Source organism: Plectropomus leopardus, chromosome 2 (genome assembly GCF_026936395.1).
Source record: "Plectropomus leopardus strain MGB_pleo_1.0 chromosome 2, ASM2693639v1, whole genome shotgun sequence".
NCBI classification, from domain to species: domain Eukaryota; kingdom Metazoa; phylum Chordata; class Actinopteri; order Perciformes; family Serranidae; genus Plectropomus; species Plectropomus leopardus.
The window spans coordinates 34,364,027-34,376,386 of NC_142177.1; the positions used below are offsets into that span (position 1 = coordinate 34,364,027).

A 12,360-nucleotide genomic window follows, 5' to 3' on the forward strand; every position below is an offset into this window, starting at 1 on the left:
TATTTAGACAAATAAGTTCATTTCAATTATACTAAATACATATATTGTTTTAAGTTACTCTTGCCTTAAGTTAAATTAGGGAACTACGTGATGTGGTGCACCTTCTGCAGAGTGATATATGGAAAGATGCTTTGTGTGTCTTCGGTTGAGTTGAGTTGTTGTCCTGTTGATGAAGAGGACATTAAAATGAGAGGAAGAAACTGAGCAGACGTCCCCATGTTTTCATTACACAGTCCTTAGGTAATTTAAACCATTAAAGTTTAAGCTGGAAGAATGCAGCTCTTCAACAAGACAGGAAGTCTGCGGTAGGCTTGGACATAGCCGTGAGTTTAGGAATTGCTCCTGTGATAAGAAGGTAGGATTTTTCCTATTTTTGAAACTTAAGACACAGCAAGCTGTTCTGAAATTTTCTGTAATGAGGCCCCTGATGCCTAATTTATACAAATAATGTCTGCATATTTCACACTGTGTGTGCTGTGGCCTGTCCGTTAATGTGAAGTCTTTCAAGTCTGACTGAAGTCTTGTGTGACTGACAATGTGAAGGGACTTGGGGGCTTATTCAAACGTGAGACCAACATTTAAAAAAAACATCACTTTGTTGAAAAGCGCTAAAGAAGCCAACACCGATTTAGCTATAGTAGTATTTGTTTGGAACTCCTTATCAATGATAAAGCTTTCTGATGAGGCTCAGAGTGGCAGATCCCAGTTCTTCCAACAGTGTCCAAAGTAAACAGATCCAGAGGAGCAAGGCACACAGTTATAATAGAGCCTGTAAGCAATCCAGCTCCCACATCAACACCAGTAAATGAACTACTTCCAGGTTCCAATGAGCATGTTACCTTAGTTTGGCCATTGAACAAAGTGCTTTTCTAACACTGTCAACAACAAAAGGTCCTTTGATATCGTCATGGGCCTTTGATGCCACTGTTGGCTGTTGGGGTTTAAGTAAAAGCAGTACAAGACATGTCATTGATGGAATAGTGACTAAATCTCTCGCTAGAGAATAGTTATCCCCCACCAAGTGCAGCCTTAAAAAGAATGTGTTGTTGAGCCAATTAGGAATACAATCTCTTATTAATCACACACTTAGCTGCATTAATGATTAATACCTAAAAGCGGTCACATAAATCTCTTAAGTATTTTTCAAAGATACTGTAGATACATAAAATGGATTTTGTAGAATTATGTAATTTTCTATGACATTTAACTGCGCAATTGTATAAGTGTTCCAGATAATTCTTCTGGGCTCAAGTTCTACAGTCACAAAAAAATGTTTCATATTCATCATCTTTTAAATAATTAATCAAACTTAAATGTGATTTCAGTTTAACTGCTGGTGTAGTAGCCACTCCAGAACGGGGCCAGGGCGTGTTGCGGAAACGAGCGCACATACCAAAGACTATGAGGCGAGTGTGCGTATCCGTTGAGCCCAGAGGATTCTGGGCCGTGCAGCGATACATGGAGCCATTGAGCTCGGCTGGCACTCTCTCCAGAATCAGCTCCTTCCCCTCTCGCTCGGTGCTGCCATCCAGCAGGCGGCCCCCCACTCGTGTCCAGGTGAAGAGGGGCTCGGGGAACACCTCATTCTATCAACACCAAACACCCACATGGGATAGAGAGGGGAAAATAAAGGAATGGAGAGGAGAGGGAAAAAAGAGACAGCGGGGAAGAGAGAAAAGGAGGGTGAGAGGGTGGTGCAGAGAACGGCTGTGAGTCTCAGCCAAGAGATTAAGAGCAAAGGATACATGAATAATACAAGCTCCAATTTTCCCCTTAATGCAATGGCAAGTTAACAACATGCATTAATAATCAACACTTCACTTTACAACAGTTTTTTCTCCTCGCATTTTTGAACCCTCCAGAGAACAACCCCCCCCCCCCATTTCCAATTTAAAAATATAACCCTCCATAAAGCAGTATCTCATTCATATCAATGGGTTGACATGTTCATAGATAATAAGAGGACACGGTAAGAGGGTGAATCTCTTGTACAATTCCACTTCTGCAGTATGAGCTTTTGCTTCTTGTTCTTCATTCTCACACCACAATCCCTCTCTGACTCTGACACACACACACACACACGTACGTGTGCACACACACAAACTCACCAACATTACCAACAGTGGACTATGATTTGACACAGACAAATTGGGGAACACTACTTCTTATAATTAAAAAAGGATATACACATATTCACAAAATACCTGAGGTGGGTTTTTTGTCATAATATTAGTGCAAAACTGAATTTAAAAGCAATCTCGGCCCATGTCTAGCTATCAAAGAGGGGGCCTTCACAACTTTGATGGAACTGCGTTGGTCAGGACATACTGACCATGGACATAAATGAAACTTTATTTGAAGTCTTTCAAAAATGGACCGTTAGAATATATTGTTTTTAACATTAAACGTCATTGTGACATAAAAATTATTTTGAAAATAATCACAGCCACTTTAACTTCATTATGAATAAATTCATTGTTTTATCCGTAAATAATTTGTTACTTGACTACATGCAGCATTATCATACACTTATCAAGAACTTTGCTATCAGAAAATACATCTATATCATCACATAATGGGCTAATCATACAGCACAAAGATGTTTTTTTTACAATATATTCCAAAATTATATCTTATTTTGAATATTTTGTTTTGGTTATTCACATTTTGTCTATGTGTGGCATGTTTAGATTGGTGGAGTATGACTTTTATTTGGGACTACACTCATTTGTTTTTGACCTAAATAACTTAATTTCTTGAGTCAGGAGAAAAATCTTCCCACTGTCTCAAGGGGTGTTTTGAATCATGCATGGACTAGACTTTGTTGTTGTTGAGCATGTAAGACTTACTCATGTCTATTTTCATGTTAGTGAAATGTGTAAAATAACTTTAATTTTTCTTTCTCTAATACACAGACCTAAATGGAGTTTGCATTTTTTTGTTTACAATTTACAGTGAGGATTTTTTTTTAATGAAAAGTAGGTGTCTGAGTGTTTTTTGCTTGAAAAGTGACAGACAGTGAATACTGACATTTTCTTGAATCTTTGGAAAATCTGTGGATGTGCCTCCACTATTCTGCATGTGCAGATACTGCGTGGGCTGCTAATAAGGACCATTCTTCTTCTTTTCTGACAACATAACACCTGCCTTCAAAACTTTTTTTTGGATAAGAACACACTGTATTTACCATGCTTCCTGCCTTCACAGATTTAGCATTTGGTAAATACTTAAAAATTAATAAAATACATAACATCTGCCAGCAAATCCTTAAAAAAAAAAAAAAGAACGAGCATCTTTTCCAACATCTAAAGTTTCAAATTTAACTCCATTTAAAATCACATAAACACCCAAATACAACTAGTATTTAATGCCCAAACATGTTCACATTTGTTCAAACCAAATACTTCTACTATATATCATCATGTTTGATAAAAGCATAAGTGTGCTCCACATAAAAGCTGCTTAATGTCTAACAGCTGATATGTTAACTATGTCAGCAAAAACAAGTGCAAAACGAATATTAATTTAATGAAAACTATTACATTTTGATTTAGTTCAAACTCTGCTGGTTAAAACTGTGACATACTCCACTAACTGCTCTGCAAATCGTAATTTTTGTAATATGATGGCTAAGTGCTGAAGATATTACAAATGAACTCTTTTTTTCTGTAGAATTATTCAAAAAACTGTTCATAGTGGGGTGTTTTTTCTATTACTTTCATGTACAGTAAGAGTGTGGCTATTTCTATGTGATGTGTGACAACAAATAAAACCACATTTCTATACAAGCAGCTTAAAAACACATTTTAAAACTCTTTCAGTCAGGGACATTTATAGGGACTGAAGAAGTTTAAAGGTCTAGTAAAATGATGATGTTACATGTATTTTGCTGACCATTTTATTTCTCACTATTTCAATTTTAACAAGAAAATATTAAAAGTTCAAGTTTAAAACAATGGGGTTGATTTAGTTTCAATCTGCCTGTTAAGTAGCCCGACTCTAGCCTGAAAGCCTGCTTAGGGATGCAAGCCATTCACACAGTGGAGGTGTGTGGGAAAAAAAACCCAGTTGCATTAGTGAGCTGTTTAAAGTACCCACTCCAGCCTGTAGGGGGAGTTTGAACTTTTCAAACTTAGGCTACACACTTGTAGCGCCCCTCTTAGATAAAAATAAAAATACATTTAGACATGGTTTTAGACATGCTTTTGGCATGGCATTTGGCCTCCAAAATATCCACTCCGTGGTCCACTATTGGATAAGTAGACAAGTTTGCCAACACACAATATACAGGAAAACTAGATATTTTCTATGCTATTTGTTTGATGCACCTTTGGAATAAAAGTCCCTGAAATACATTTTGTTAGAGCAGGCTTTCAGTGTAAAAAAGTTTCAAGCACAATAGCTTTATGTTGAAGGAAATAGTACCTTATTAGGACATCAGAAGTACTTGATGGCAAAACAGAAGGATGTATTACTGAAGTAATTAGCAATTCAAAAGACTGAAGGTCCAACCTCAGCAATTTTTTTTAGAAATCAATATTGTGACCTCATCTTTTGTGCCAAACACAGTGAATGAAGTAGGTTCAATCAAGTTTCGTCAGGTGCTATAACAAACTGTAAAGGAAATGTTTCCTCCTGAGTTCATTTTGTTTCACTCTGCTCAAGTACAGCTTGGTTGCAGAGGTGCATGCACTCAGAAAGAGCTGTTTTTGAGCACATTAACAAAACAGTAAGGAAAAAAAAAAGCCAAAGAATCCAGCTTGTGTAACTTTACCTAGACACTGTTTATACCAGTTAAGAGTTCTATATGAAACAGCGAAATATGAAAATCAATCCCAGCTATATATTTCTTTGTGGTCCTCTAATACAAGCGACCCCCCATAATAAGATGTCAAAATGCCTCTCCGTTGACTCAAAAAGTGCACATTTTGGAATTTCACCCTAAGACACAGAGCAAGCAATGTTGGTGCATTTGGTTGGCGTACGCCCAAGTTCAAAAGATGTCATTTTAACATGCTCAAACAAACCAAACACTTCAGAGTTCAGATAAAATGCTCTAATCATGCTTGGTGTTAAAGTGCCCTTGACAGTTTGAAGTGAACTACTGAAGTAGTTGTGAATTATCTAACATTTCAAAATAAATTTTAATAAAACAGTTCTCCAGGGTCTGCATTTAAATCACAACAGAGGTTAAATGAGTCAGTAGATAGATTTGGGCTCTTGGGAAAAGGTCACATAAAGATAAGAAATAAAAAAAAAAACACTAAAAGAGTTTAAGTCAAACCTTCTTGACAAATCATAATCCTGAGAGCATAAAGTCCAAATAAAAAACACCCAGGGACTGTGCAGCTGAAACCACCAAAGTCCTACTTAATCTCATACATAAAGCAATATGAAAGAGAAAGACAAAGTAAAAATCATGCTATAGGATGATCATCCATAATGAATTCCTAAGACAATAAACCAGCGGGGAAACTGGCATCTCATTTTATCGGAGAGGCGGAAGGAAAAATTATCAGTCTTGACACACAATCTTATCTACTTGTGAAACCCTAAAGCCCAGTTCCAGTGAAGGATAAGGGAAATTTGCTTTCTGATCAGTCTGCATGCGCTGATGCCCATGCTGCCGAAGGGCCCGACTGGCTGCATGCCACAGTCAAGCCTGTTTATAATAACCAATCTTAACACTGTTCAAAGAAAAACTTTAAAAGAATCCCGAGGTCATTGGGCAGGCACAAACACATGTACAAGTCTGTTCAGTCAATAGCTCGGTGCACTGAACCACAAACAATACAGAACCTTAATTTTACAGAGGAAATCTCTCAGAAGATTGAAATAAAAATCAAATAACAAATCTGACTTATGACTCCTAGAGATTCCTGAAGCAGTGACCGAGATGTAACAAAGGCGATTTGTGCTGTGGGCCATTAGCAGGTCCTCTTCACCTGACTGACTCCAGCTGCCTGGCTTCGATGTGTCATTCCTGTCAAAAAGATCAGGACCATCCACAAGCCATTCACACTGGGGACATGGTCTTTTTTTGGCAGGGGATGACAGTGACACAAAACAATCTCTTTGCTTGAACCTTTAGCTCTTTCTTTGGGATTATGGAGCAGGAAGACTGAAAGCTGCAAAAATTACACCGACGAGCGTAGCATGGCTGAATGTTGGCTAAGACTGATAGACACGGACATCGGATAGACTTAAGTCTTTCATAAACAAATCAATCTCCTTTAGTCTCTTCATTTTAGTTTAGAATTTCATTGCCTAGGGTTGTGCTACAGGAAAGCAGTACAAAAATAAAAGAGTCTGAATTTTACAGTTTCTATACTTAAAGGAATACTATGCACGATTTTCCCAAAAAAACAATGCATAGACTTGAATATTTCCTTTTAGTCATCACTTATGACCAACTAGCATTGGCAGATTATGAAACAAAAGGCCCATGAGCTCAGAAATGCAAAAGGCCCAACCACCTCCAACATAGGATGAAGACACACAGACTTTGTGGTGGTTTTGCATCTCTCTGTCGTAGTTATGTACCTTTTTGTGGTCATTTTGAGACTCCTTGTGGTTGTTTTGTGTGTCTTTGAAATAATTTTGTGTCTTACTGAGGCAACTTTGTATCTCTTCAACTCACTTTGTGTAAATTTTGGTCATTTGTGTCTGTTGTTATTTTGTGTTTCCTTATGGTTGTTTTGTGTCTCTTTGTAGTAGTTTGTGGTTATTTTGTTGCTCTTTGCAATTCATCTGCATCTCTCTAGGGTTTTTTTTTTGTATCTCTGGGTTTCCTTTTTCTGATAAGTACGTGCTGATTTGAGTCACATTTTGTAGATGAAGGCCAGGGGGGCCTCTGACACTTTGGGCCTCTGGGCCTGTGCCTGGTAGGCCCATTCAGTGATCTATCCATGCACATTTGAAGTATGCTGCAGTGCATTTATCTGCAAAACGGATGGCTAATTCACAATTCCCACATCCGTGTGTCGGTGAGGGTCCGTTTTGGTCAGTGTGACGTAAATGTTGTCATCCACCAGCGTCAGCGAGGGCCCGTATGGACCCTATATGCACATCTGTGTGCAGCCCATTTTTTATGTGACCGTGTGGACTGTATGCATAGCAAGCTTGCCAGGTGCACATGCTCAAGTCTCCTGTTCCACACTCCATTCCAGTCCAAAACTGCACCACGGTGAAGTTAGTTTTAAGTGGGATATTTGACAGACATTCATTCCAGTCCCAGCAGCGGCTTCTTAGTCACAGTTTCATCCGACATTGGCAGGAGGAGGACGGTAAACTCACCTCCCAGCCCTCCTGTTTAGTGTCATTGGCTGACATGAACCGTCATTTGTATTATGAACAGAAACACGTGTGTGTCCGTGTGACCACAGCTGGACACGGAAATTATGTCTGAGCCTTTATGTAGCATGCCTGTACAAGTGGCTACGAAAAATCATGGCCACGGCGTTAATAAAACACAAATATAGAGAGGTGAATTGCCAAGTGGACTGAATCTCGGGTTTGTTTTAACTTTGACTTTGCTGGTGACATTGTGTACAAACAGTAACTGACAATTGCTGTGTCATATACCTTGAAACCAAAATATTAAAATGTGAAACCAAATATTGACAACATTTATATTTTGTATACATACCTGACACGACTGAGGAAAGTATGTCACCTACTGAGCCACGGACGTCATTTAAAGATCATCTCCAAGCTTTAGCATAGTTACAGACCAGGATTTCTGAGCTACATATAGCCAGATTTTAGTACATATTTTAAAATAATCATAAAAATATTAAAAATACGTAAAAAAAACCCCCCTTTAAATAGTAAGTACTGCATATCCCCCTAATTACATTATAAATGCTTACTGTTTGTCGTATACACAGATTGTGATAACTCTTTCATCTAGGCTTAGACTACACGTCTACTAAACTGTCACTTTTCAACCTTAAATAACCAAAATCTAAACATCTGAAGAGAAATAAACCTAAATGTCTAAAAGCAAATAGACCTAAAATAAACATCCATTTAATGTCCTTTCAGCATTAAATTAACAGCGTGGTCACTCCAGAATAAAAACAAACAGGATTAATTGCACACATGCACAAGGCTCAATTTGGCCCTTCATTTTCTTTAAAACCCCATGCACTTACCCCAGGCGATCCTACCTGGAATCCCTGCACAGTGATGCGCACCGTGTCCCCTACCTTTGCTCTCGTGGGGGACATGAAGAGTTTAGGGCCCTTAGGAGCAGCTGAAAAGAGGAAAAAAAGACAAAGAGACAAAGGTCATCGTACTGAGCATGGAGAGCAAATCCTGCTGGACACCTGTTTTGTCACAGCGAGAGAGAGACAAATACAATTTCCTGTCAATTAAGGTCACGGGGCGAGAGGCAAGGGACCTGCAGGTTCTTTCATCTGAAGGACTGTGCTGGATTTATTCCCCCTTGGAGGGAAAAAGAACTAAATTGGGTAGATACTCATTATTAGAGGAGAATGGGAGTGCACCGGGTGGAGTGTGGAGGAAGTGAGATAAGGGACACTCAGAGAGCTAATTCCCTTGTCTTGGTGTGGACAGCAGCCCCCAGATTGCTTTCAATTGGACCATCTAAAACAATGGGGCGCAAGCAGGAGAGGGAGCAGGCAGATTCTAATATTCGGAGATTGTGAAGGGCTGGTGATTGTCCTGTGTATGTAGTGTTGAGATAAAAAATGAGCGATTTGCATAATGTTATAAAAAGGTAAGTCATTTCATTACGGCTAAACGGCACAGTTTACTGCATTAGGCCCGTATAAGCAGGTTCTGCACGATTTGAGATGATTAACAATCCCACTAAAGATAACTGCTCTGCACGCTGTGCAGTTCCATATGTTAGACAAACGAACTGAACAGCACATGCAATGAGACTCAAGCTAAGGGCAACCTATCAATAACACCAGTACAAGTCCACCCCAGGAGTTTTTCAATTAATTTGATCCCAACTCTCAATATAAATCACACTGGTTGCTTGTTTTCATTAATGAGTTAAACTAAATGATAAATAAATAAACAGATAAATGACCTCAGTATTTAGCTATTAATCTGGCAACAAAGTGTCCACTGTAGCTAATGAAGCACAGCCTTTTCTTAGGCAGCCATTGACTACAAGCCTGCAGCAGACTAATGGATCAGGAGTTCCAGTGTCATATCTGTAAACAGGATTGAGTATGTGGCATTGCACATGCAGTGAATATCACATCTAGGGTAGTGTTGGGTAGTAGTAAACTACATGCTATGAAACTAGTTGTTTAAATTTTATAGTAGCTTACTGATAGTTCAGCTACATTCATATTTGCATTGTGATTCAAGTAGTTTAATTACTTTTTTTTTGCCATTTTTGTGTAGTTAACGACTGAAACTAATTAAATAAACCTTTCATACAAGAAATCAAGCCCAACATCCTTGACAAGAAAGAAATTACATGCACCATGTGCTTCACATCAAGAGACACAAAAGACATAAAGACATAATAAATCCTGCACGTAAAAATAAAAAAAGATCAGAATGGAATACATAGAATGTATCTTCACATGGAAAAAAAATCCACTTGATAATACTAGTAAAAGTAAAACAAATAAAAATAAAATAAAATAAAAAAAAACATTGACATTATTAATAAAAATATAAGGCTAAAATAGAGTGTATAAAATGCATAAAATTAAGGAAAAAACAACATTTAAAAGGAAAGGAATGATTTTTTATTTTTATTATACCATTGCTTCTGTATTGTAATTGAACCCACTTAAACCCCATTAATCATAAGTACTGATTATTGCTATTTATTAACAAATATTCAGAGAAATGGTATGCTGTTTCAGAAATTACGTGACTAATTGAGTAATTCTGCTTATTATTATTATTACATGACAGGTGTAAATAGACCCCAGCAACCATCTACCATATCCTGTGGTCTTGCTTAAACTGGCTCCCTTTTTTAGACACTATTTCTGAGAAATGTGGCTGTAATATCATGCCTTCTACTACAATTTCTACTTTTTGGTATATTCTCACTTCCACATGATTCCAATCTCCCTCCTCACTTACAGGGGGACTTTGTTTTTTTCTCACTATTAGCCAGATGCTCGATTCTATTTCAGTGGACGGATGTAAGACCTCCATCACACAGCCAATGGATCAAAGATGTGACTCAGAACATCCATCTAGAAAGAGTCAGATGAGGTTTAGGCGGTCTGGCCTATATGTGTTTAAATACTCTTGATTAGGCTGTTCTCATGCACTGTTTTGCTCGAAAAAATACTGCACCAAAGGTTGTACATATCCCACATAATCATGAGCCAGTAAATACTGCATAACCCGTGTATTTTGGAAGGCTGCAAACACATGACCAATGCACTGAGGGGGGTCAAGAGGGAAGCTGCCGCAAATGGTCAAGTTAGAAGGCAGATTGTGGTGGTGGATGGGTAACAAAACAAAAGATTTTCCCCAAGGATACCGGTGTTTAAAACTGTGCGAACTTTGAGTAAAATTTGACTCATTGTAACGTACGTCCTCACTAGGCTTGGGCGGTATCTAATTCTTCATACCTTCATATCTTCCTGAAATTCTACAGGGATACAAACTGTTAACAAAAGTAATATTCTCACATCTGTTCTCCTTATTAAACAGAGAAATACAAATGTATACCTTTATAATTCAACTTTATCTTGGTCGTGATGAATGGAAAAACTCTGTAAATAATTCTGACTGAAAAAAGCACTTAAATTGCATGAAACTGAAGTGGAAAGAGCACATATACCAATTCTGGAAAGCTTTCAGCACCACTAGACAATTTGTTATTCTGCATAAATGGGTCCATTTGTTCAGAAAATAAGTGCACAGCGGTAGTAAAATGGTGCAAAATCTAAGAGAAAATGTTGGAATCAGTCACTTTTTTAAAGATTAAAAGGAAAACGTCCATGTATTTATACTGGCAACCCAACCAGAGACATCATGTGAGCAGTTACACATGGCTAAGTGTTCCATCTCATGCTGAAGACGGATGCCATTTCACAGGCTAGTTTTGGCATGGCAACGTGAAGCACTATCTTCCACCGCCCACACACTAACGGAAGGGTATTTTTAAATACTGGTGTCATGGCGTCACATAGAGCTCGCGAGGCATATGGCCCGGGAAGATGATGGCTGATTTCTGGGATTTGCTCCAACAGTGACAGTTGGTGTCCTACGTCACCACCTTTGATTAGGGCAGCATGCAGTGTGATGGACATAACACAGCCCATCTCCGAGGGTGATGGCCTCACAGGGGAAATGAGCCACGCTCTCATGAGACCCGTCACCTAAGACCCAACTACTTCACTTTGAAAGAGGGAACTGTTATCACATCAGGATGGGTCAGAGAATAAACATACCCTCCAGAAAAACAACTGTGCACCATGCATCAGGTGGGCTTTAGTACCAAGCCAAGACATCAACAGGTCTGCCCAGCTGCACAACAGACTTAAGCAGTTGAAAGGAACCTATCACATTATCTGGGTGACTGGTTTTGTTGAAAAAGAGATGCTGGAGAGGCATGCAACCGAATCCTAAAGGCCTGACTGACTGCTGGATCGCTCTATCGTGGCAAATCCTGCACTGTGTAATGTCATTCACGGATAGACTAGGTGACCCAAAGCGGGGAGATAAGGCAGATTGATGAATGTGAAACTGAGCTGCAGGTGAACACAAACAACATACTAGGTACACATAATAAATCTATATTCGCACTGGCAAACAGACAAACACACCAACACATTTACATACAAATAACCATTCACATATATGCATCCAATCCCCAAAAATACACACACATACACACATACACGGACACACACACACACGTGTGCACTCACACACAGATCACAGACGGCTTCCTGAAACTGAGCATCTGCTCTTTGATTATCACGGTCTGGCAAAGCAATGACTGGGAGATGTGAGGTAGCCTGGATCCCGTCTCACTGCTGCACGCTAGATGAGATGAGAATCCCACCACTTGTCTAATGATGTTGAATAATAAACACCTCAGCTCATCTAAACCCAAAGCAGAGAACCTATTTTAATTATAAAGATGCACTATGTTCATCTGGGTTCATAAAATGTTTACCAATAAATTTCATTTGCGTTCTCATAAATGACCATCGACATTCCTTATTGTTTCACTTTCCAATTTTTCGTGATTTTTAAAGAAAAATACGTTTTTTCATTGCTAATTTATTCTTTCAAGATTTTTGGCAATTTTAATGAAAAGAAAATTGAATATATTTTTTCTTTAAAAAGTTTTGGTTTGGAAGGCTTATTGTCTTTTTTTTTTTTTTTTTAAAT

At 38.4% G+C, this 12,360-nt stretch overlaps 1 protein-coding gene across 2 annotated transcripts in view; it reads right to left on the reverse strand.

Moving 5' to 3' along the window:
- Window positions 1-12,360, reverse strand: part of igsf21a (immunoglobin superfamily, member 21a) — a 263,595-nt gene that overhangs the window by 11,443 nt on the left and 239,792 nt on the right. Inside the window, exons 7-8 of one of the 2 annotated variants that reach the window (XM_042497548.2) lie at window positions 8,172-8,257; window positions 1,394-1,586 (exon numbers count right to left, since the gene is read on the reverse strand). In XM_042497548.2, the coding sequence (XP_042353482.1) occupies window positions 1,394-1,586; window positions 8,172-8,257 (279 nt within the window). Of the gene's footprint in view, window positions 1-1,393; window positions 1,587-8,156; window positions 8,258-12,360 lie in introns of both variants that reach the window. The other variant, XM_042497540.2, reaches the window with a different exon arrangement.